The sequence below is a fragment of the Halichoeres trimaculatus genome, unplaced genomic scaffold, assembly GCF_033239565.1.
Source record: "Halichoeres trimaculatus isolate MK-OKI-2021-1 unplaced genomic scaffold, fHalTri1.1 fHalTri1_scaffold_24, whole genome shotgun sequence".
Lineage (NCBI taxonomy): Eukaryota > Metazoa > Chordata > Actinopteri > Labriformes > Labridae > Halichoeres > Halichoeres trimaculatus.
Window position 1 is genome coordinate 6,798,864 of NW_027437202.1, and position 23,112 is coordinate 6,821,975.

Below are 23,112 nucleotides of genomic sequence, written 5' to 3' on the forward strand. Positions count from 1 at the left end.
ACGCGAGGAGAGACGCTCAGCTGCACGCACACAGCTGGATGGATAACAGCGTCTCCGTGAAACCCTGACAGGAGGATGTGAATATTTTTAAATTACAAACTTTGAGGGGAAAAGAAGAAGAAGAAGAAGAAGAAGCTGGACGCGGGTCATCACGCGGGGGTTTACGTCGGTTACGCACAGGAGTTGAAATTAACAGCTGGATCTCTAACCCGCACGCGCCAGCCGTTAGAAAGGATCCGCTCCGGTTTGATGAGTTGATTTGAAGCTTGGCGTTAAAAGCAGCGACTGACAGTCATGATGGAGTCGATTTTAGACAGTTTCACTGATAAACTGTACCCGCCCGGAGGAAGCAACCTGTTGGACCTGGAGGAACTCAGCGACGGAGATTTCCTCACTAACGTGGTGAGTTTTCACGCATGCTTTCAGCTCATGGCGTGTCTTATTACCCCACAGTTAGTGCATTCATATCTGTGAAATATCAATGTGTTGTTTTTATTTATGCTGCGAGTTTGCGTTTGATTCACCGGATCAAATCAAACGCACCCTTTCTTGCCTGTTCCGCCCGGAGCCGGACCTCAGGAGGGCGGTGTTGTTGATAGATCCTGACTGACATCCGGGGCTCGCACCCTGCTGCATGCATGCGTCTGTGTGTGTGAGTGTGAGTGTGTTTAATCATGCAGGCCAAAATATGAGACAGACACAAGCTGGAGAGTTACTGGTTAACTTTGAAGGTGTGTGTGTTCAGCTGGCAGGTGTTTCAGTCCTCAGCAGCACACCTGACACTCACAACAGTCTTTTTCTTCTATTTATGTCCCTTATCTTACTATTTGTATTCAATTAAATGATAGAAATCTTCATTTACTAGCAGAAATCTAAATTTTTTTTCCTGTATTTTTGAGTCTTCTGTGTTTACAAAATTTTTGTTTTGGATTTTGATCAGCAAAAAAACACTTTGAGATAAATTCTAAACAGATTGTCAAGGATTCTTTCCTTATCTAGAAAAACAGCTTGGTTTAAACCCCTAGCTCCTGACAGGATGTCTGTATGATGCATTATTTTCACACTTTACATAGATACATGTTTACCTTTATTTATCGCTTCTAGTGGAGCAACTTAAGCCGTCTTGCTCCTGTGCAGCAGCTAAATGTATCTTCTCATGCAAAGAGTTATTTCATGAATTTACAGTTTGTGTTTCCTGCAAAGTTTCTGTTTCTGTGCACGAGTTCTGCAGGATCACCAGGGATTATGTGTTGTGCATGCATCAGTTCATCTGCCCCTGATTTGTGACCGTACACTCCCCCTCACCTGCATCCTCCAACCCTCCCTCATGTGCATCCATGCATGCTGCACCGAGCCCCTCCGTGGAGGCCGCAGCAGCATCAGGAAGTACATCCCTCTGCATCCCTGTCTCCATCCTGTGTCGTCCTGTCTTTTTCTCTGTTTGTTTGTTTTAAAGTGCAGGTTTTTGAGCAGATCTCTATTCTGGTCTGTGAGTCAGCCCAGCAGTCTGCTCGTGGTTTAAACTCCCCCTCGTCTCCGGGCTAAATAAAGACGTCCGTTCTGCCGTGAAGCCACTAGGCTGGGCTGTACCGCTGAGGACATGGGAAAGAACGGGTGGCTAGCTGCGCTGCAGGATGGCACACTCATACAGGCCCAATGTGGAGTCTGTAGTTTGTGGACAGGTGCTGATGATGAGTCACAGCTGCCCACTCTGCCCACTCTGCCCACTCTGTCTGTGAGTGATGAGACTGAGACGACTGTAAAGTTTGAGGGCATTAAAACCAAAATGATAAAGAGGTGTGGATGACTGTCTCGCTTTAAAGACAGTTGTTTCATCCTGAGCTAATGTGAAAAATATTGATTAAATCAGCCAGAGGAGAGCAGGAAACACATGCACATATCAGTTAATGCTTATTTCCAGTTTCACATCTGTGCACAAACTGCTAAAATGCTAAAAAGTTAAATTATTGTTTTCCTTCCACATTGTGCATCCTTAACTTAGTGTTCTGTCGAAATTTGTGCCATGCACGTGCACAAATAAGGTCAAATAAGGACAGCGAGAGCTCTGGATTGGTCGCAGGACTCTTTTCCAGTTTGTGCAAAAACAGATTCTCACAGAGAAACACATAAAGTTTCATCCATCCCTTCTCTTTTATTCTCTTCTCCTCCTTTTTCTTCATAAAATCACTTCTTTCCTCCCCGTCTCCGTTCAGACCCTGCACTCCAGCTCCAAACACACACACCCCTCTCATTTGCATGCTCGCTCCAGATTGGCCGCTGCACTCCCAGAAGGAATGTGAGCAGGCATGCAGCAATGTGTGAGCGAAGGGAGGAAAAAAAAAACCTTCTTCTGCTGTTTTACCGAGTTCGCTTCTCTGTCTCATTCACTCACACACACTTGCTGCTTCTGCTGCTTCAAGTGAAGCCAAAACGCTGCCAAACCGCTGCAGCCGCACGTAGCCACACCGGGCCAAATACAGTAGAGAACGCTGCCATTTTCTTATCTGTGGCAGCCAGGAGCGGAGCGTAATGACACCATGTTTGAGGAGTCTCACAATTGTAGTTTTAGTTAACTGTACACTGCAAAATCTCCATCACCACCCCGTCAGGAGCTGCTTTATGGACTTTTAATGTCTTATTCAGAAGATATGATTTCCTGCAGCTTGTTTCGGTTGATAAACCTCCTGAAAACATATCTGGTTTTAACTTTCTGCATGATTTACTTTGTTTTTCTGACGTGCACAGATATTTAAACAGACTCCTGAGTCGTTTACAGAGCGTCCCAGTTTGCGGCCTGGCTCCTCCTGGTCCCACTTATCATGACGTGAACAATCTTTCCACTGGTGAGCTGCAGGAGGTCGTGGGTTAAAAACTAAACTTGGCTCCCATTTTCTGTGCATTCCACCTGAGACGAGATATGTTGAGACTCAGCTGGGTTAATTACAGACGTTATAATGACTCCCTGCGTCTGCCTCCTCCATCCCAGCCCCCAGCCCCTCCTAATGACACACCACCTCTGAAATAAGCTGTAAAAACTGTCAACTGCTTTTTAACACAGTCTTTCCTCCCTGATGTGATTCTTTTCCCAGCAGAGCGGGTCAGGTAATGAGAGGTCCAGGCGTCTGTTTCGCTTCTGACTGCAGATGTTCCTGAAGCTGAGATGTTCTCCCAGCTTCCTCTGCTAATAACAACAATAACGGCTTCCTCTGCTTGTTTGGAGCAAGACAAATGATTGAATAATGATGGAGGGTCTCAGATTGTCAGAAAAATCATCACACAGTTGCTCCAATGCAGCTATTAGAGTTAATTTTAGCCAAAGTGCTTCCTCTTCCTCCTGTTTCTTCGTATGGGAAACTTTTACTGTTTATTTTTCAGCTTTGTGACCTAAATTCGGAGTTAAAGGGGCAGCGTCCAGGCGATTTAAAGGGAATATGTGTCATCATCCAGCTCAGGAGAGCAGGAGAACAAGGCTCCTCTGTCAGCGGCGTCTCCCTCCTGTGTTTTGTTTATGAATGAGTTTCACTCGCTTCTGCAGAATCAAACTTTCTCCTCTCAGCCGCCCTCAGCGAGCTGGCTGTTAATGTGTCTCAAACACAGGTCAGCAGAGTTTCCCAGCATCAGCACTTCTTCATGTGTCATGTGTTATTTTACCCACCATCTGCATGTCTGCCCTCCGTCTGTGTGTGTGTGTGTGTGTGTGTGTTTGCTTTCTCCACATGCTTTCATTAAATTTCACCACAGACAGACCTGACCTCTTAAACAGACGCTCACTCCATCCATACTCACTTTTTCTCCCTACTACACAGGATAGTCAGAGGATTGTGGGTGAGAACATTTCAAGCAGCATGCTGTCGGGAAGCTGACACTGGATGGTTTTAACATCCTGTTGTTTTCAGGAACATGAATTTATCTGGACAGTCCTTTCTTTCTGGAGCACGCTGTGACCTTACTTAACTCCAGAGAAGGCTGGTTCAGATTTTCACTGTTTGTTTGATTCATCTTCAGAGATTTAAGACAATAAATGATCACCGCTGTGCTCGCTTTGAAGGTGCTGCTCAGGGAAAGCGGTCAGCCAACATCGCTTTCTCTTTTTTTGCCTCCAAAGAGGGCAGGTTAGCATGTTTTACCCAGCTAGACGGGCAGGTTGGTAGTTTGCCTAGAAAGCTGGCACATGAGCACACGTTTTGGCTCCCAATCTGTCACTTTGACCCACATTTTGGCTCCTGAGAGGGCACTTTAGCGCACATTTTGACTCTCAGGGCACTTCAGTGTGTTTGGGTTCCCATGCTAGCATTTTGACAAACTTTTTTGGCTTCCAAGAGGGCACTTTACTGCACATTTTGGCTCCTAGGAAAGGTATTTTAGTGTGCAATTTGGCTCCTCAGCTGGCACTTGTCACATTTTGACTCCCAAGAAGGAAGTGTAGTATGTTTTAGCCCCAAACAGGGCACTTGTTTAGCATCCAAATGAGAAATTTGGCGCAGATTTCTTTCTCCCAGGGTTATTTAGCATATTGTGGCTTTCAATGGAGCACTAAAGTGCGTGTTCTAGTTTTCAAGAGGGCACTTTACTGTACATTTTGGATCCCAAAAAGGTATATTAGCGTGAAATTGGGCTCTTCAGATATCACATTTTGGCTCCAATGCCGGCACTTTAGCGCATTTTGGCTCCCAAAACGGCAGTTAAGTATGTTTTAGCTCCAAACAGGACACTTCAGAGGTTGTTTAGCATCAAAGAGGGCACTTTGGCACATGTTTTGGCTCCCAGGGCAATTTAGCACGTTTGGGCTCCTAAGCTAGCACTGAAGTGTGTGTTTTGGATTTCAAGAGAGCACTTTAATGCACATTTTGACTCCCAAAAAGGTATTTAAGTGTGCAGTTGGGCAACTCAGCTGTCACATTTTGGCTCCCAAAAAGGCAGTTTAGCATGTTTTAGCTCCAAACAGGGCGCTTCAGCACTTGTTTAGCATCCAAAAGGGCACTTTGGCATAGGTTTTGGCTCCCAGGGCAATTTAGCACATTTGGGATCCCAAGCAGGCAATAAAGTGTATGTTTAAGCTTCCAAGAGGGCACTTTACGGCACATTTTGGCTCCCAAAAAAGACAGTTTAGCATGTTTAAGTTCCAAACAGGACACTTCAGTGCTTATGGCCACAAGCAAGCACCTTAGCACTTGTTTAGCATCCAAGTTTGACACAGGTTGTGGCTCCCAGGACAATTTAGTGCATCAGGTCTCCCAAGCAGCCACTAACGTGTGTGTTTTGGCTTCCATGAGGGCATTTTAGCACGTGTCCACTCTTTGTTCATGCATGAAAAGGGCAGAAGATGCTGAAGCTCTGATTTATGTCTGCAACAAAAGAGAAAAAACCTTCACTTATGTCTCTACAGAGCAGCACAGCGTTTCACTCCTTCTGCCTGAGAAGTTTGTGGGACAGAGAAACCAAAACAATGAGCTAAAAGAAGCCAAAACGCTCCTCAGAGCTGAGAAGAAACTGCAGAGCCAGCTTTTATCCCCCTGAATAAAAATATGAATGTTTATCATCCCCCAGCTGATTGAATCTGCTCGGACACTGCTGGCAGCGAACTGAGGTTCATTTCCAGGAACGAAACATGGAAGTCAGGTTTTATTTCTGCGTTTAATGAGATCAGATGATGTTGAGAGCTGTCTGCTTCTAAACAATCTGTGCGTTAATTTGTACCACTTTGTACATGTTTGCTCAAGACAAGGATGAGTCATTTCGTCTGTGTTTGTGTGTGTGTGTGTGTGTGTGTGTGTGTGTGTGTGTGTGTGTGTGTGTGTGTGTGTGTGTGTGTGTGTGTGTGTGTGTGTGTGTGTGTGTGTGTGTGTAAAGCAGTGAATGAGAGCACCATGCTGTCCCAATCTTCCAGAACATCATCATCTCTCTCAGATCGGTGACTCATTCATCCAGACTGGAGACTAATCTGTCGTAGCTTTTTCCCCATTGACTGCCTCTCGATGCTCTGTCTGTGCTCCGAGGCGCAGACGTTTGTTTTTCATCTTCTTCTTCTTCGTCTGAATAAATTAACCATTTCTCTTCATGTTCTGCAGCCTTTCTCAGGAGACCAGATGGACGACTTCAGCAGCGAGCTATTCAACAGCTTCTTCGACGACCATCTATTAGAGCGCCCCCTTATGGCAGACAGGCCTTCACTTTTACACATGGACACTGACATGGAGAGCAGCCCAGGTACGCCGCTGTAACGATTAAAACCTTCAGCAGGTGATTAAAGTTAATCTGTGTGACCGCTGTCTTAAAGATGTTTGGCCCCAAAAATACCAAATTTTTCCACTCTGTGTCTAATCGTCCCGTTAAATGACCCGCTGGATTCACTCAAACCCTTTCACTGGGTTGACTCAAAAAGCCAAAACATGAAAACCTGACATCAGCCCTGGCTGCCTCAGTTAGAGTTGGTTTCTGCTGCCAGAGCCGTAAAAAACACAGCAGGAAGCACATGTGACCAGGTGATGTCTCAGGATACATCAGTAGAAATGTGTCCAACATAAAGTTCAGGAGCTGGACACGAGAGCCCTGGAAGGACAGAGGAATCATGGGTTGACATGTGTTGTGATTTTTAACCTCACAGATATCCAAGCAGAGCACAGCTACTCCCTGAGCGAAGACTCCGCCCCCCAGAGCCCGGCCCTGTCCGTCAAAATGGACCAAGACTCTGGTAGGTGGTTGGAGCGTTCAACAAGCTCCTCTGGGTTTATTTCCACGAGCCTGAGTGGTTTAATCCAGATTGTGATGATTTCTGTTTCATTATCAGGGCGTGAGTGAAAAACAAACTTATCTATCACATTTTTTTAAAGCGTGGGATGCACCCAGAGATGTCTGCTCCCGTGGTTGTATAAACGTTGATCTCATTCGCCCTGGTTTCGTTTGCCCCTCCTCTTCCTGACACTTTGAGTGACTCCTCTCGTGTCTGTCCGTCTGTCTGTCTCTTCTCCGTTTGTCCCGGGGATCCTGCTGTCTGAGCAGCAGGTTCCCAGTCTGTGCAGTTTTTCCTCCAGCTAAGCCCTGCCCACCTAACACACACTCTCTTACACACACACACACACACACTCACACACTATGACAAGCATATGGTTTTGAGTCTGCAGCTTTATCCGAGGCCAGCGGAAACTCTCTTTCTCTCCTCTGTCAGGTTATCTTTCTTCTCGTCTCGCTCCCTCGGGCCTAATCCAATAAAATCCTCTTTATTGGATTGAATATCAGATTACCTGTTTTGCCAAAATACCACACTGGAAAAAAAAGAGAAGTCTGGCTCAGATATAAAAACAACTGTCTGGCCTGTAGATTGTTTTGAACCACGATATTTATTTAGATCATACTTTGGTCTTTAGAGGAGCTAAAATAAGTCAGGCTGAATAAATCAGAGGGAGATAAAACCAGAATCAGTTCAAACATGTCGGCTGTGGCTGTAACGGCTGCAGCTTAAGTCTGGGTTGATTAAAAAACATGCATGAGTTTGTGACAAGCAGCAACTTCTGGTCTTTGGATAAAAAGCTGATGCATGAAGGAAAAGTTGCTGAACTTGGTTGATAATCAGCCTGGGTGGTATCAACATCCTGAGCTTGTAAAGTTTCGACTCCCAGGGTGAATTAAAGTGATGGAAAATATAAATATCTTTCAAAATGTGTGAGTCAGAATCTCATCTCCAGCTATTTTCAGAGAGCTCAGAGTTTGATTTACAGCCTTCATGCCGGATGTTTCGATCAGCTTTTCCCCGCTCAGCCTGTGGTCTCTGCTCTTTTCTTGAAGCTGTGTGTTTTACTGCCGCTCCCGCTGCGCTGCTCCATGTACAGGTTTTTAAAGCTCCTCCCGTCCCGCTGGGATCAAACGCAGCAGCCACCTCGCTTCTGTTAGCGCCCCGCTTCGACAGCCGGGAGCTCTGTGGTCATTAGGTGTTTGGCTGGGTGATGGGGGGCTGGCTTTGGTTAGCTAACAGGAGAGGATATTCTTTTTACGACGACAGCAAACATGCTGGTTAAACAGGGTGAGGAAAAGACTCTGCTTTATTATGAAATGGTGGTCCAATGAGAGCCAGGAGCCTTAACGAGCAGGCCCCTCGTTAGGAGAGCCTGTGACTCATACAGAAGTCGCTGACTTTCCTGTCAGAGTAAAAATCTCCCTGGATGCTTTAAAACACATGTGCATATTTATGATCGAATTAACTCCAGCTGATCATTCTACATGTCAAAAACAATCAGATCATCATCATGATGCTGTGAGCTTTCAGAGAGAGGCTGCAGGCTTTGTTTGTGTATTAAAAAGACACTTCGTCCAGTCTCCACAGCTCGTAAACTTCAGAGCGTTTTAACCGGCTTGGTTGCCAGGCAACTCTGAGGTGATTAAACCGACGCTCGCTCCTGTCTCGTTAAAGTGCTGCCACTCTCTTTCCACGCGCCACAGGAGCCTGGTAGTGTGTGTGTGTGTGTAGTGACAGACATCAAAGTGTGTGTCCTGGAGATTTGGGTGACTTTATGATGGAAAGAAAGCTGGATAACACTTCCCTACCTGGAGATACGTTTTCCCCTCCTCTGGAAAGTTATGTCACAGCCATGAGTGTGTTTCAACTTTCTCCTCAAAGTTTTTTCCCCTTTTCTTCTTGATTTGTTTCACAAACTGAACCTGGATTAGTTTGATGTGATGTGGGTCATCTGAGGTCATCGAATCCCTTTAGCCGGAGACTAAACAGCATCATCTTTGGGAAGCTATTCAAGCCAAACACCCCCATCGTGTCCCGATACTCACATCATTTTCAGAGTCTAATGCCTGAAGTTGGGCTGATTTGCTGGTTCAGCCCAGGTTTTATTTCAGGGTTGATACACACAGACAAATTATGCACCACAGTTGCCAGAGCGCCGCCGTCCAGCAGTCTGTAATAACCAGCTTTGTCAGGAAGTGCTCAAATGTTTGGGGAAGCTCTTTGAACGTGTGATTTATAAGCTACCAGTTACTTCCCATTGGAAGACCTACAGCAAAGAAGGAGCATAGTGCATTCTGGGAAACATGCTCATTGAATGTTTTATTATCAACATCTGAGAGTGGGTGTAACATGTTTGTTTTGGAGTTTTAAAGCTGCAGAAAAAGAATTTATTGGATCAAAAACATTATTGTCAAGTGATTTTTTTTTTGTCTTTTTCTCTAGAATTTGAATGGAACTTCAGTCAGGACCTTTCAGCCATCTTGGTGAAACAGGAAGAGCCCGATGTAGCTCCAAGGTTAGATCCCCAGCCTCTGGAGGGCCCACCTCTCATATTAAGCCCCGCCCCACCACACAGAGGGTCGGCGTGGAAACACACGGTATGCATCCATCAGGTGTAACAGGACATGTTGTTTACGTTTTTGACGGGTGAATTAAAAAGTTTTGTTCTTGCAGGAGCGAGGTCAGGAGGATGTGAAGCCAAAGACCATCAAAGATGAGCCCAGAGAGATGGGACAGTACCTCAGCCTGCCCAGCGGTACACACCCACACAGTCTGAAACTTAAAAGAGACTTTTCTCTTCATAAACGATCCTTAATGACTCCTCCCCTCTCTCCTCCAGACGATGCCCTCCAGCTCCCGCCCACTCCTCCCAGCAGTAACCACGGCGACAGCGACGGCTCCCTGCCTCCCTCCTCCCCTCACCTTCCTCTGCTCCCGTCCTCCCCTCAGCCACAACAGAGGCCAGGAGGCCGTGCCTCTTCATCCTCGTCCTCCTCCTCCTCTTCAGCCATCTCCTCCTCCCCTCTTCTCACTGCGCCACATGTGAGTGACAGATTAAGAAAAACAGTTAATGCATCACTGAAAAGAAAAGCTGTAACTGGCTGTGAATGTGTTGGTCTGTGCAGAAGCTGCAGGGCTCAGGGCCCCTCATGCTGACAGAGGAGGAGAAGAGGACCCTGGTCGCTGAGGGGTACCCGGTCCCCAACAAACTCCCTCTCACCAAGAGCGAAGAGAAGGCACTGAAGAGAGTCAGACGGAAGATTAAAAACAAGGTTAACACGTCTGTCTGATTAAACACACACACAGCCTGAGCGATAAAAAAAACCCCGAACCCTTCTGATATTTTTCTGCTTTCCTTCCAGATCTCAGCTCAAGAGAGTCGGAGGAAGAAGAAAGAGTATGTGGAATGTCTGGAGAAAAAGTACGTCCAGGAAAAAATGTGTCCCCCTTTTCTACGTTCCTTTTCCACTCCAGTTGGGTGTACTCCATATCTGTCTGTCTCTTTTTCGAGATACAGCAGCTGCTGTCGAAGAAATTTAAAATTTTTTGAAACAGAATAGACAAAACTGAGAATCTCAAATTGATCCAGAGCTGTAATCGGATTTAAACTCCTGAAAATATTGACAGAGGCGCTCAAAGTCTGCGGTGAGCCACAGAATAGTTGTGTGACCTTAATTTTATTTTGAAAGCTTCAAAGCTTACACCGGAGACGGTTTTATCTCAGTTTCCACCTCAGAGACTCAACACAAAACCCTCATAGACTTCGAATGTAAGCGTGAACACTTCAAATCAAATGCTGAGAGGAAGAGGAAGCAGACTCACAGGTCGTCTCGGGGTCAGATGCATTTAGAGCAACACATAACACTCAGAGAGTGTGTTTCATCATTTCATCTTCCTCCCCTGTGAGTCCGGATGTTAGCCGCGATGGCGAGACTCCAGCAACCTGCTGAACACATGGGTCCGAGTCTGAGGAGGAGAGAGGAAAATTTAGGCCTGGATTAATAAAGGAAAGGTACCCAGGAGGGTTTATACAAGAGGGATCAAAAGCAGCATGAAGCCCTCATGCCAGATTTTTTTAATCCTCATTTTGAGAGAAGGTGTGTAAACATAAATCCTCCTTCTCGTCGTCTCCTCTTTGTGTCCTTTTCGGACATGACGACAGGATTATCTGTGCAGAAAACAGCAGGATGACGCTCCTCAAAGGCTAGGGTCTGAAAAAGCTGCATTCAAAGCAAACACAGAGAAACTAGAGACGCAGGGGGCCAGATTAACACCATGTGGATTTCAGACAAATCAATGAGATTAGCCGGAGATGAGGAAACGTCATCCAGCAGAGCTTTGTGTTGACATTAACGCTGAGTGTCTTCATTTTAGGAGTAATTAAACACCTGGCTTTGTGTCTGTTTGTGCGTCTCAGGGTGGATAACTACACATCAGAAAACGGGGACCTGTGGAGGAAGGTCGAAAACCTGGAGACCGCCAACAGGTGAGGCCTGAAACACGCCGCCGCCGCCTGGCTGTCGCCTTCCTGAACAGATTCAAGCTGTTTCTCTTTGAGCTCCAGAAACAGCAACATGATGTCAGAGTTTACAGCTTGACGAGATTACAGCAGAAGATTAACACTCTGTAAAGTTTTATGCAGCGACTTTTTTCTAGTTGTGAGCAGATTTAGGTTAAACGTGCTGTTATTTACAGCCCTGTGAGGGATTTTTGAGACTGAACTGAGATTTTTCTGCTTCAAGAGCAACGTGCAGACTCATCCAGCTCTGTTATTATAACAATATGCAACCAATCTGCTTTTATCTGCAGTGTGTGTGAGTGTGTGTGAGGACAGGGGGTCTGTCTGTCTGTCTGAGTCGGCCTCAGTCTGTCATTAAAGCTGCGATTTAACAGAAGCTTTCATCATGAAGACAGCCCACTCCCTTCCCACACACACACACACACACACACACACACTGATGAATATGTTAAACCACCACACAGGGGAACAATGAGCTGGCACAAACTGGGGAACATGAGTCAGCACGCTCCCTCTCACATAAAACAGACACATTGTGCTCATTTGAAATCAGGTTTTTAAACAAGTGTGCTAAATTTAAGCTCCTGAAATTCTTCAAAATGCGTTATTAGTGGTCACTGTGTTTCCAGGCAGCAGTTTCATCCTCTACACGCCCTTTTTTTGTACCTCTCTGCAGACCTGTGTGAGAGCAATCAGCGCTATCTCAACCTCTGTCGCTTTAAAAAGCTCTTTTTTGGCGTGACTTGGTCAACAAAGTTAAATATCACAGCCCATTTTCCTCTGAGTGAGTTTTCCACTTGTTTTCTGTGGATTGAAATATTCACCCAGTCAACCAGCGTGACCTTTGTGAGTAGAGTTTATTTAAAGCAGCTCCAGCTTTAGCAGTAAATCACTGCGGTGTGACTTCAAAGTGCTGCGTGAGTGACGCTGGTCAGAATCATCCCATAAAAAGTTTATTACAGCTGGCAGCTCGTGGTTTTTTTTCTGCTGCGTGATGCCGACAGCAACGCCACAGACTGACCGGTTTATTGTCTGCAGAGAGGAGGGCAGATCTGTCTCCATCTAGTGGTGAGAGTGTGTCCTTGCAGTGGCTGAGGGTTTAACCATCAGGGCCCTGCTCTCCAGATCCAGATAAAGTACTAAACCCTCTCTGCAGCTCCTCTGCTATGGAGCCTCAAAAAATTCATTATTAAATAAATAAAAACAACATTTTGAAAAAAATACCATTTTGATAAATTACAGAAAAATATTAAATTGTGGAACAAGGCAACGTTATGATAAAAAAAAAATTAATACCAAATTATTATAATTAAATATTTCATAATTATTATTTTAAAAATTTCATACTTTTAAAAAATAATAATTTTTAATTTATTTTCCCAGGTTTAAAAAAAAAAAAAAAAAGAAAAACGTCAATTTTTATTACATCAGAGTGAGTTGATCTGTCAATCAAAGCCAGAGGGTGGGTTAAAGAGTCATTATCTTAAAAATGATGAAATTGTTAAAATAATCAATATGAAAATTTAATTATTATTCTATATTAAAGAATATTTAAAATATATATTTTATAATAAAAGTGCCATATTTAACAATTTAATGGCCAAATTATATACTTAAAATACTCAAAATACCCAAGATAACAAAAAAGCAGGACGTAATCAGGTGGTGGGAGTTTGACGCTCTGATTTCTCCTTCAGGTCTCTCCTACAGCAGCTTCAGAAGCTTCAGTCATTGATTTCGGGGAAAGTCGTCCCTCGCTCGTGTAAAATGGCCTCGACTCAAACGGGGACGTGCCTCATGGTGAGATAAAGTTATCTCACGCCATCCTGAGTTTGTCTTCTCCTTCCTGTTGGTTGGTTGGTTATTAATGTGTGTTTCGTTTGTTTCTCTGCAGATGATGGTGCTGTGTTTTGTCCTGGTGTTGGGATCCTTCTCTCCTTGCCTCTCTCCTCTCTCCTTCCTCTCTGAAACCTCCTCTTTGTCCTCCTCCTCTGCTCCTCTTCCATCGGCGGACCTCTACACCACCAGCCAGGGTGAGTTACCTGTTATTATTTTTGGTTATAATCAACTTAACAGACCCAAAACATTCTTTAAACACAGTTTGTTTGTTTCCAGTCCGCTCCCGTAGCCTGCTCTTCTACAACGAAGAGTCCCCCCTGGAGGAGAGCCTAGAGGAGGGGCGGCTACAGGCTGAGACTCTGTCTCACATCCAGATCAGCAGGTACACAGCTGACGCTCACAGCAACCAGACAACTGGGCCCAAACCTGAGCACAGGTCAGACATCAGCGGATCATCCTGTTATCTTCAGAGAGTTTGTATGCTTTCACTCACCAACTTCCTCCTCTTCTTCTTCTCTCTGCAGAGAAACAAAAGCAGAAGCAGTCTCAGAGATTTTCTGACACAGCCTGACTCCTCCTCCTCCCAGGACTCCGGATAACCTCCTGAACTCAACAGGTTTCACACCAACACCCAACTGGACCAAGATTCTCATTTGTTTACACCTCTGTTCCTCCGCAGCCTGCGCGTAGTGCTTCACCTTTCACCTTAAACGGACTCTGATACACCTGAATATACTTGATTTTAAGGGGGCCACGTTTTGAATCACATGTTCATCCTTTAAAGTGTTAGTTCATGATTAATGTTATCTTTAAATTATCAGGGGAAACTTTGCCAAAAGAAAGAAATGAAGGCATTGAAGCAGACAGAAAATCAGCTGAAAGAATTTTCAAAGTGCCTTCACGTCCTTAAATCAAACCAACCTGGCCTTACACCTGCAGCCCACACACACATTTACACATACACCCAAAGCTTCTATAAAGTATTTATATTCTACTTTCTTTAAACCAATCTGGGTGAAACATGACGCGTCAGGTGCTCGTTTTAACTTTCCTGATTTTATTCTTCTTCTCTGACGTTAAACTTCTCAAACCCAAACTGTGCCGCGTTACGTGTGAGAGGCGTTAAATCTCACACAGGGGCTGCTCTGAGGTCCTGACAGAGGCTGGGAAACGTGACAGAAAAGTATTTTTTAAATGGAGTATAAATTGTACATATAATATATTTTCAGCATCAAAAAAAGAGCATATTTAATTTATGCAACAAAAAAAAGTTTTTAAAATCATCTTAATGTCTCATTTTTTTAAATAATGTTTACAAAAAACCTGAAAAATAGGACGTATAATATATTCTGAGCATCAGAAAAGAGCATATTTATTTTATGCACAAAAAAAGAGGAGGTGTGTGTCGTGTGTTAGGATGATGAAGTTTTACATGATGGTGTGTTTACATGCTGTTTGATGGTGTGAAGCTTTATCTGTGTGTGTCTTTAACTGTAATACAGTGTTTGTTTGTTTGACTGCTGTCGCATGAAAAACTCCCACGCTCATCTTTGTTTCTCCTTTTTTATGATTTGAAGAGATCAGAAAACTCCAAACGTCACAGAAATCAAACAGAAGCCAAACATTGTGTGTCTAAACGTGTCATGCGACAGCAGTGTGTGTTGTATTTATTCCTGTTTGTAGAAAGTGTGTATATATTGATGAACCAATCAGGAAACAAAACACCACTAGCTTTTGAATCGACACCTTCAATTCCTCACCACAGAGTCAGAAAAATCATACACACCTACAGCCTTTAAAACTTAAAACATATGTCATCATTTCTTTCACTTTTTTATTTCCTGTTTTATTTTGATTTCATCTTCATGTGACTGCAACCCGTCATTCCCACTTTAAAGGGGGATTCTGGTGTTTTTAAACCTGGGCCCTACTTTGAGGCCTCATTAAACTGTGATCCATACATTTCCAGAAGCTGTACATGATCTACAGTTAAAGAATTTTTACAACTTAAAAAAAAAAAAGACAAAGATTCCCTTAGGTTAGTTTTGCAGCCTGTTTTAAAACCCACTGCTCCAAAAATTGATTTAAAAAGGGCCCAGGTTTGAAAAAACCTCCATCCCTCTCAGACCGTCTGAATGCACCACTGTACATAAATAATGACAACTTCATGAGCAGTTGTTGTAAATAAGGGCCTTTGTTTTTGTATTGTGAGATTTTAACCTGTGGATTACGTGGAAAGGGGACGATAAATAAAAAACGGGTTCTGGGTGAGGATTCGGAAAGAGGAAGGGTGACTTTTTCCACCTGTGAAGAAACCCTGATAACACAGCAGCTGCACACAGTTTGGATTTCTGTAAAACTTCAGGGTAAAGCTTTATTATTCTGAGAATGATCCAGCGTTTTCTTGGAGTTGTTTAAAATGTGTCCTGTTCCTTGTTGTCTTGGTTTGTTGTATAGCGTCTTGCATGTTCCTCCATATATAACTATGTTATCGTAGTTTAGTCCGTAGAGTAGAAACAAGCAAAATATTAAAAACCTGCATCAGCAACTCTCTGTGTCTGTGGACTTTTTAAGATCAGAGTTCATTCAGTTTTTGCAGATCAGCTGAAGTGTTTGAGAATGAGCTGTTTCCGTAGATCCTCTGCCTGGTCGTCTCGGTCTTCAGGTCTCTGTTCGAGGCTCTCAGGCTGCTCCAGAGGGTCAGTTCTCTCCAGAGTCCAGGCGTCTAATCCAGACTGCAGGGAGGCGTTGTGAAGGACGCAGCAGGCGAGTAGGATGGCTGAGCTTTTCTCTGGAGAATACTGCAGGAAATAGATGGTAAGGAAGTGAGACAAACATGTAGACACATCATATCTGATTTACACACCAACAGCATGGGAGGAGAGCAGAATAAAGCACCTGTAAGTATCCTTTACTGCCATCCAAACACCTGAATCTGGTCTGGATGGCTCTGAATGTTCGGTCCACGATCTCATGAGTGGCTGTGTGAGCCAGATTAAACCTCAGCTCCGCAGGAGACTCCGGATTCTCTACTGGAGTCATCAACCACTTCTTAAGAGGGTAACGACGATCACCTACAACACAAAAAACACACTTCCTCCTTCATGTCTGGATTCTCTTAGACGTCACAGATTTATTTATAGAGAATCCAGGAATCCAGATCTCACCCAGCAGCCAGCCCTCCTCCTCCTCCTCCTCATCCTGCATCTGTTTGAAGAGAGCAGATCTTTCCAGAATCTCTGTGTCTTTGAGTCCGCCGGGCCACGTTTCTGCACTGAGTAAGAGTCCTCGGGCGTTACAGACCAGCTGACAGCCCACAGAGTGGAAGCCCTTTTTGTTCACGTAGGAGAAGTCCTCGCTGTTTGGAGCCTTAATAGTCACCTGGAGGTAAAAGGGACGGCATGAGGAAGGAATTTAAATGCATAAAGAAATCAGACGTGTTAAAAGAGGTTTATTAACCTGGACACAGTCGAGGACGCCGAGAACTCCTGGAAATCCTGCAACCCTCTGAAACTCCTGGAGAGCCTGCTCTCTGCTGGGAGGGTCTCTGTGCAAGAAGCAGAATAATTACTGCATTTATTTCACTTTTTTAAGGAATGCAGGACAGGATCAGCACAGTTTTGTACCTGCTGAACATTATGAACTGTGGCGATTTCTCCACTAAAGCTTTGGTCACATTAGACACACATCTGGACATGGACGCCTGGCTGATCCCGATCGTGTCTCCCATAGACGTCTGGAAGGAGCCCGAGGTGTAGAAACCCAAAGCTGCTAACACCTGGACCTCAGGACTGATGGCTCTGGACCTCTGGGTTCGTCTGCACAGAGCCTGAAGCACACACAGAAATATGTTTACAGATTTCTTTCAGGATGAACTCAAAATGTGGATCAGCTCATCCTCACCTCTCTGAGTAACTCCACCAGGTAGAGGATGAAGTGTCGGGGGAAGCCAAAATGTGTGAGGAGGAAGTGATCTGAGACAGAGTCGAGGTCAAAGCGGTCCAGGGTCTTGTGGCCTCGGCCATGGAGGAGGAGATCACAGTCTAAGATGGCTATAGAGAGCGCCATGCTGTGGGGAAAATTTGCAATATTTGACACATTTTAAGAGCTTCAACGGGCAATCACTCAAAGACCTTATGCTTAGTTTTCAATCTTCTGACGTTTTCTGTCGCTTGTTTGAGTCAAAAAACAACTTTTTAGCGCTGATATACTGTTTTTTCTGTATTATCAGAAAGATGTTATGGTGAGAATTTGCTTCTCTGCACACATAATTCATGAAATCCTGTAAAACACTCAACATTTAAACTTATTGATGGTATTTCTAATGCAGCTACTTCTGTATAATCCATTCCTCTTTTTATGCACTATTTTACAAACGCAAACACAGAAAACATGTTAAAAACAACCTCACCCTGTGCATAACTGCTGTATTACTGCATGGATACGAGCTAACGTGCTAACTAGCAGTTATCCCTCCAACAAGACGCCATATTTCTTCATAAAGGTAAAGGTTGTTCATGCACGTTATTGAATATCTCTGTATGATAACTTCAGATTCCTAAAATTAAAGATAATCTTTAGGAAAGGTAGTCTTACCTTTGCAGAACTTGTGCAGCATTTGTCAACAAAAACACGGCTTAGGTAAATGTATTTAGCTTCACGCATGCGCAGATTCAACAGAAGGTCATCGAACTCTACACAAAAAGTAGGCGATATGTTGTGTAGGGATATATTTTCGACACTTGCTATTTTACTTTATTTTTTTTAATGATTTATTTTTTTAGTTATTCGCTTTAATCTGACTTTTTATTTGTGGGACCTCAAAAACAACCACGTCGAAAGTGCTGCTGCTGTTGCGCAGTTTCTGGTGCAAACACGTCGACATGGAGAAGATAAACAGAAAAGTAGCTCAGCCATTGACGTTGTGAATACCCGCATGAGCCACTAAATGTTCGTTTAATGTCGTTTATGTGTAGATAAGATTAGTTATATCGAAGCTACGCTGTAAAGGAAGCAGCTAATGTGAGTTTTAATGTTTTACTCTGAAACCAAAGTGTGTCGTATTATCGTAGCTAGCCTGAGGCTAATGCTAGATAGCTATTGTGTCACATATCGTGTGACTGTGCCCCTCCTTATTTACTATTAAATGTTAAGAAATATGAGATAAAATTACAAAAATGTGCTGTAATATTTTGCTTAATGTTGTTTTATACTGTGTAGGCTGGTTGTCAGTGGGTGTATCTTATTATACTCCTCGTTTTATTCGGGTACATTCATATCAATATGGAGGCCTCACATGCTAGCCTGTAACCACAACATGTACCCTGTAGAGGGTAAAATTTTGATAATAAGTGTATTATTGTTGTTAATATTACAGAAAACTATGCGGTTATTCTACATAGTTATAAATGAGTAATTATTATTAAAATAGCATAATGCTAGGCCCACAAGGAGCTTGTTTTGGTCCAGATTTAGCATTTCAGCACCATCAATAACAACAAACACTACAGGAAACACCTTTCCTTATTATAGTATTTAACAGCTGAGCTCATTAAGCTCAGTTTGCTGCTACTGTAATCATTACACTGCTGTAATAATACCTCAATTAGTATCCAGACAATATTGTTTAACAACATATTTGACACAATGTTACGGCTATGACTAATACATATTTAATTATAGGGTCGTGACAACATGGACAGTGGCCTGAGTGCGCAGGATAAAAAAGACCTGGACAAGTTCATAAAGTTTTTTGCCTTGAAGGTAAGAAACCGGCATGTTGTTCTGTTCACCTGCATAAAAATGAACACAGTGTCCCTGCAGCTGTGTTTACCTCTGCTCTTATCACATCTATCTGTTATCCATTATTTCCTAAAGCAGTAGTTACTCCTGTCTTGTCCTTGGTTTCATGTTTTTGTCATATTTCCTGTGTGCAGACTGTCCAGGTGATCGTACAGGCTCGTCTTGGAGAGAAGATCTGCACTCACTCGTCCTCCTCGCCCACGGGCTCTGACTGGGTAAAAAAGTTTCCTCCTTCAGAAACTTTAAAGAAGACCGACGCTACATTTTCCTGCCCTTAATCTTTTTATTCATGCCTCCACCAGTTTAATTTGGCCATCAAAGACATCCCAGAGGTGACTCATGAAGCCAAGAAGGCGCTGGCAGGCCAACTCCCCGGCATCGGACGCTCCATGTGTGTGGAAATCTCCCTGAAGACATCAGAGGTCAACACTTCTTCTTCTTTCTTTCAATGATTTATAAGTTTACAAACAGCTCATGGACATCACATTCTATTAGAAAACAAACCTTCCTTTATACACATTTATATTTGAATAACTGCGGCTCTTTCTGTCCCTTTCCTCTTGCAGGGGGACTCCATGGAGCTGGAGACGTGGTGCCTGGAGATGAATGAGAAGTAAGTGGAAAGGCACACAGATATGGTGCCATTTTGTGGTTGCATTTTAAAATCTGCTGTTAACCTTTACTGCTCTAAAACTGGGAATGAAGTCAGCCTGTGAAAACCTTCCTTCTTGAGCAGAGCTGTCTTTCTACCCTGCGGATAAATGAAACCTGATCAGAGCTCTTTGAATCTCTGCTGCAAATATTTGGGATATTTTGTCTGAGTTGATCTCTTGTCTCTGCTGCAGGTGTGATAAAGACATCAAAGTGTCGTACACGGTCTACAACCGCCTCTCTGTCCTTCTGAAGTCTCTTCTCGCCATCACTAGAGTAACACCTGCCTACAAACTGTCCAGAAAGCAGGGACATGACTATGTCATATTATACAGGTAAATGCACAGACAGCAGCACATGCAACTGGGAGAAGATGCAAACCGTTACACCCTTTTCATGTATACACCATCTCTCTTTTCCAGGATTTACTTTGGGGAAGTTCAGCTGAGCGGACTTGGAGAAGGTAATTCAGCACACACGGCTTCTCTTACTGTACAAGTCAAATCTGTAATGACAAGTTGTTTCAGCTGATGTTTGTTTTTAAAGGTTTCCAGACGGTGCGAGTTGGCGTCGTCGGCACACCTGTGGGTACAGTCACACTCTCCTGCGCCTACCGCACTAATCTGGCCTTCATGTCCAACAGGTAACACACGCACATCCGCCACACATCACCTGAAACATGCAAGTCTCCAGATTTAAATCTGAGGGGATGTTTTGTCACTTGCAGACAGTTTGAGCGCTCAGCTCCCATCATGGGCATCATCGTGGATCACTTTGTGGATCCTCCCTGTGGCAACCAGCGACCTGCACACATGGGACAGCCCTGCAACTACAGGTAGGTGTTCCCACCTCCACAGAGCAGCAGGTGTTTCAGGTACTTTAGTTCCTCTGCTTCACACACTTCAAACAGCTGTTTGTGCGTCCCCAGAGCCCCAGATGAGGACGATGGAGGAGCGTTCGCAGGGGTTCAGGACTCACAGGAAGTCTGCACCACCTCCTTCTCCACCTCTCCCCCCTCTCAGGTAAAAAACACACCTTTACTCCTCCTCATGATCTCTGTCTTTATCCTGTTACTCCTTCTCTGTTTTCATTTTGCTTTCTCTTTTCTCTCTGTGCGTCTCCTCTCACTGTTTCTGTGTGTGTTTGCATGATGTCAGTGTGTGTGCACGCTCAGCCCTTCGCCCTCTAAACTGTCTAAGCCCCTCCCCCTGGACAGTCTGCAGATTCCTTTGGCTCCTGGACTTGTCACTCACACTGTGAGTCTCTGCTGATGCTGTGAGAGTGTGACTGTGTGTGAGACACTTTAAACTGATGTAACTTCTGCTTTGGGGTGTGTGAAACATTTCTGTGAGCGTCTCCTGTTTTTAAAAACTTCTGACTCTTCTGATTCCAACCAGCTTAAATCCTCGTAGCTCCCTTTAACTTTTATTCAGCTACAGTTTATCTCCACTGTGCCTTTAAATCTGTCTCTTTCTCTCGGTGCCTCTCCAGCTCATCGCTTCCAGGTTATCATACCAGCCTCCAGCTCTCGGCGGAGCTCCTGAAGTGTGTCACCCAGCAGCCAATCCTAACCAGGTAACGAAACGATTCATTTTGATTCACACTTTCTTACATTTTCAGTTCATGTAGCGTAACTCTGCTCTGTATCCTCAGGTGATGCATCCTGGGAAAGAAGGCGGGGTTGTGTTGGTGCCTACTCAGCCTCCTCATGGAGCAGACGCTCATCTGACTGTAGAACACGCCCCGAACACACCTGGCAGCAGGTAACTCTCTCCTTCGGTTTCAGCGTTGCATGAGGGCTTAACTTTCATCCCACCTGACGTCTTTCTCCCCTCCCCTCTCCTCTCTCCTCAGCGGGGATGATGACGGTCTGTCGAACAGCGGAGACGCACGTAGGGATGAAGGGCGGAGGAGCGTCTCTCCCTCCGACCCTGTGGAGACCCTCAACGCTTTCACCAGGAAAGTGGGAGCGTTTGTGAACAAACCCAGCACACAGGTGCGTCAGAAACTGAGAAAAACACTCTAAGTGATGTGAAACATGCAGACTGAGACGTGCTTCTCTTCTGTGTGTGTGTGTGTTGTAGATAACAGCTGCCAGTCTGGATCTCCCGTTTGCTGCGTTTGCTCCTCGAGGCCTGGACTCAGAGGAGAATGATCCCATGGTACCTTCACATTTTAATCCCTCTACTCGCACAAGTCTGCGTGTGAAAAGTGTGTAAGCATTTTCTGTGTGTGTGTGTTCAGGTGCAGCCTCCAGACTCTCCTCCCTGCCCGTCCCCTCTGCAGGCCAGTCTCCACTCTCAGGGTTCAGAAGGATCAGGACCGCAGGACGACTTCGTCATGATCGACTTTGTACGTATTCTCTGTGGCTGATGTTTGCAGGAGATCTTGGAGGATTTAAGGGTTAAACCTTCAATGTTTGAGGATATTTTTTAACAACACACCTTTGCTGAGATCTATTTCTGTGTCACCGTGCAGCGTCCGGCCTTCTCTAAAGACGACTTGCTCCCGATGGATTTGGGAACTTTTTATCGAGAGTTTCAGAATCCTCCTCAGCTGGCGAGCCTCTCTCTGCACATCAGCTCTCAGTCCATGGCAGACGACCTGGTAACACTTCCACTTTTCCGTCTCCACACAGAAAAATAACATCTCCATCCTCTTAGTGATGACTTACGCTCTCTTCTCTCTGCAGGACTCCCTGCCGGAGAAACTGGCCGTCTATGAGAAAAACATTGACGAGTTTGACGCCTTTGTGGACATGCTCCAATAATCAGAGCGCTGGACTCCATGTGAGGAAACATAAGAACATAAGGGAGAATCAGACAGTGTAGTTTTTTGTCCTGTGAATCACTCATTTCTGACACTTCTTCTTCCTGCCCGGTACCTTCACCACACTGACGTCCTAGACACTGTAAATACGAATCTGTCAGGCACAGTTAGAGATTAAAATCACAACATGTGGATGTTTAGTCAGGGAATCAGTCCTGGTTAGATCAACTGTAGCTTCTCTCTGCAGGAAACTCTTATCTGCACAAGTCTTCACAAGCTGGTCTTTGAGATCCATTTCATTTAGCCTACAAGTGAAATCCAGTCCCATATGAGTGTTGTGATTACAAACTGACAAGTCTTGTGTCCATTAAAACGTAGATTTCACTGCCTTGCAAAGGAAACTGACTCAAACTCATGCCAGAGATCTCCCAGCTGGTCTGGGGGATGTGAAACTTCAGAGCCCTGATGTGGAGTGGATCAAAGCTGCGTGTGTGTGTGTGAACAGGAAACATTTGTCCACGCTTAAATACGACAGGAGGTGGTGTGTTCGTCACAGCGGGCTGACGCTGAAGCAGCAGAGTCCTGCAGAAAGTCCAGAGGTTTCCTGCAGAGCTGCTGCATCAGTCTGAGTCCCTGTGACCTGTTGGACTGTGGTTCAGAGCTTTAATTTAATCTTTGTTTTTTGCTGTTGTTGGTCTAAATGTCCTGATAAATAAAGCATGGCTGCTCTGTTCAATCCTTCTGTCTCACTCCACTCGGGAATCAAAGCTAAGGTTTTAGAGATGGGTCTGATTTCATTTTC

General features: G+C 44.5%; 3 protein-coding genes across 8 annotated transcripts; 2 read left to right on the top strand and 1 right to left on the bottom strand.

Moving 5' to 3' along the window:
- Window positions 1–14,092, top strand: creb3l1 (cAMP responsive element binding protein 3-like 1). Of its 3 annotated transcripts, none has more exons than XM_074664864.1 (13): window positions 1–402; window positions 6,069–6,207; window positions 6,605–6,691; window positions 9,173–9,327; window positions 9,404–9,485; window positions 9,570–9,772; window positions 9,856–10,002; window positions 10,093–10,151; window positions 11,148–11,216; window positions 12,947–13,049; window positions 13,144–13,282; window positions 13,365–13,524; window positions 13,613–14,092. In XM_074664864.1, exons 1-13 carry the CDS (start codon window positions 295–297, stop codon window positions 13,647–13,649), a joined length of 1,488 nt encoding a protein of 495 aa, XP_074520965.1. In that variant the 5' UTR covers window positions 1–294; the 3' UTR covers window positions 13,650–14,092. The 3 variants fall into 3 exon arrangements, with proteins under 3 accessions (XP_074520965.1, XP_074520966.1, XP_074520964.1); XM_074664865.1 differs by having other exon boundaries at window positions 13,365–13,470; XM_074664863.1 differs by having other exon boundaries at window positions 9,404–9,772.
- Window positions 14,093–15,604: 1,512 nt separating this feature from the next.
- Window positions 15,605–17,766, bottom strand: harbi1 (harbinger transposase derived 1). The gene is made up of 7 exons (XM_074664866.1): window positions 17,685–17,766; window positions 16,992–17,157; window positions 16,715–16,917; window positions 16,548–16,635; window positions 16,256–16,469; window positions 15,987–16,162; window positions 15,605–15,889 (listed from the first exon to the last, which is right to left on the bottom strand). The coding sequence occupies exons 2-7, from the start codon at window positions 17,154–17,156 to the stop codon at window positions 15,689–15,691; spliced, it is 1,047 nt and encodes a 348-aa protein (XP_074520967.1). The 5' UTR covers window position 17,157; window positions 17,685–17,766; the 3' UTR covers window positions 15,605–15,688.
- Window positions 17,767–17,930: 164 nt separating this feature from the next.
- Window positions 17,931–23,039, top strand: atg13 (ATG13 autophagy related 13 homolog (S. cerevisiae)). 4 transcript variants are annotated; one of them, XM_074664576.1, is made up of 18 exons: window positions 17,931–18,110; window positions 18,771–18,851; window positions 19,025–19,105; window positions 19,193–19,312; window positions 19,457–19,503; window positions 19,736–19,876; window positions 19,964–20,004; window positions 20,088–20,184; window positions 20,269–20,376; window positions 20,452–20,563; window positions 20,699–20,797; window positions 21,033–21,116; window positions 21,195–21,304; window positions 21,396–21,537; window positions 21,626–21,703; window positions 21,786–21,893; window positions 22,020–22,148; window positions 22,234–23,038. In XM_074664576.1, exons 2-18 carry the CDS (start codon window positions 18,783–18,785, stop codon window positions 22,309–22,311), a joined length of 1,644 nt encoding a protein of 547 aa, XP_074520677.1. In that variant the 5' UTR covers window positions 17,931–18,110; window positions 18,771–18,782; the 3' UTR covers window positions 22,312–23,038. The 4 variants fall into 4 exon arrangements, with proteins under 4 accessions (XP_074520677.1, XP_074520679.1, XP_074520678.1 ...); XM_074664577.1 differs by having other exon boundaries at window positions 17,932–18,110; window positions 20,470–20,563; window positions 22,234–23,036; XM_074664578.1 differs by lacking the exon at window positions 20,699–20,797 and having other exon boundaries at window positions 22,234–23,039.
- Window positions 23,040–23,112: the final 73 nt, after the last annotated feature.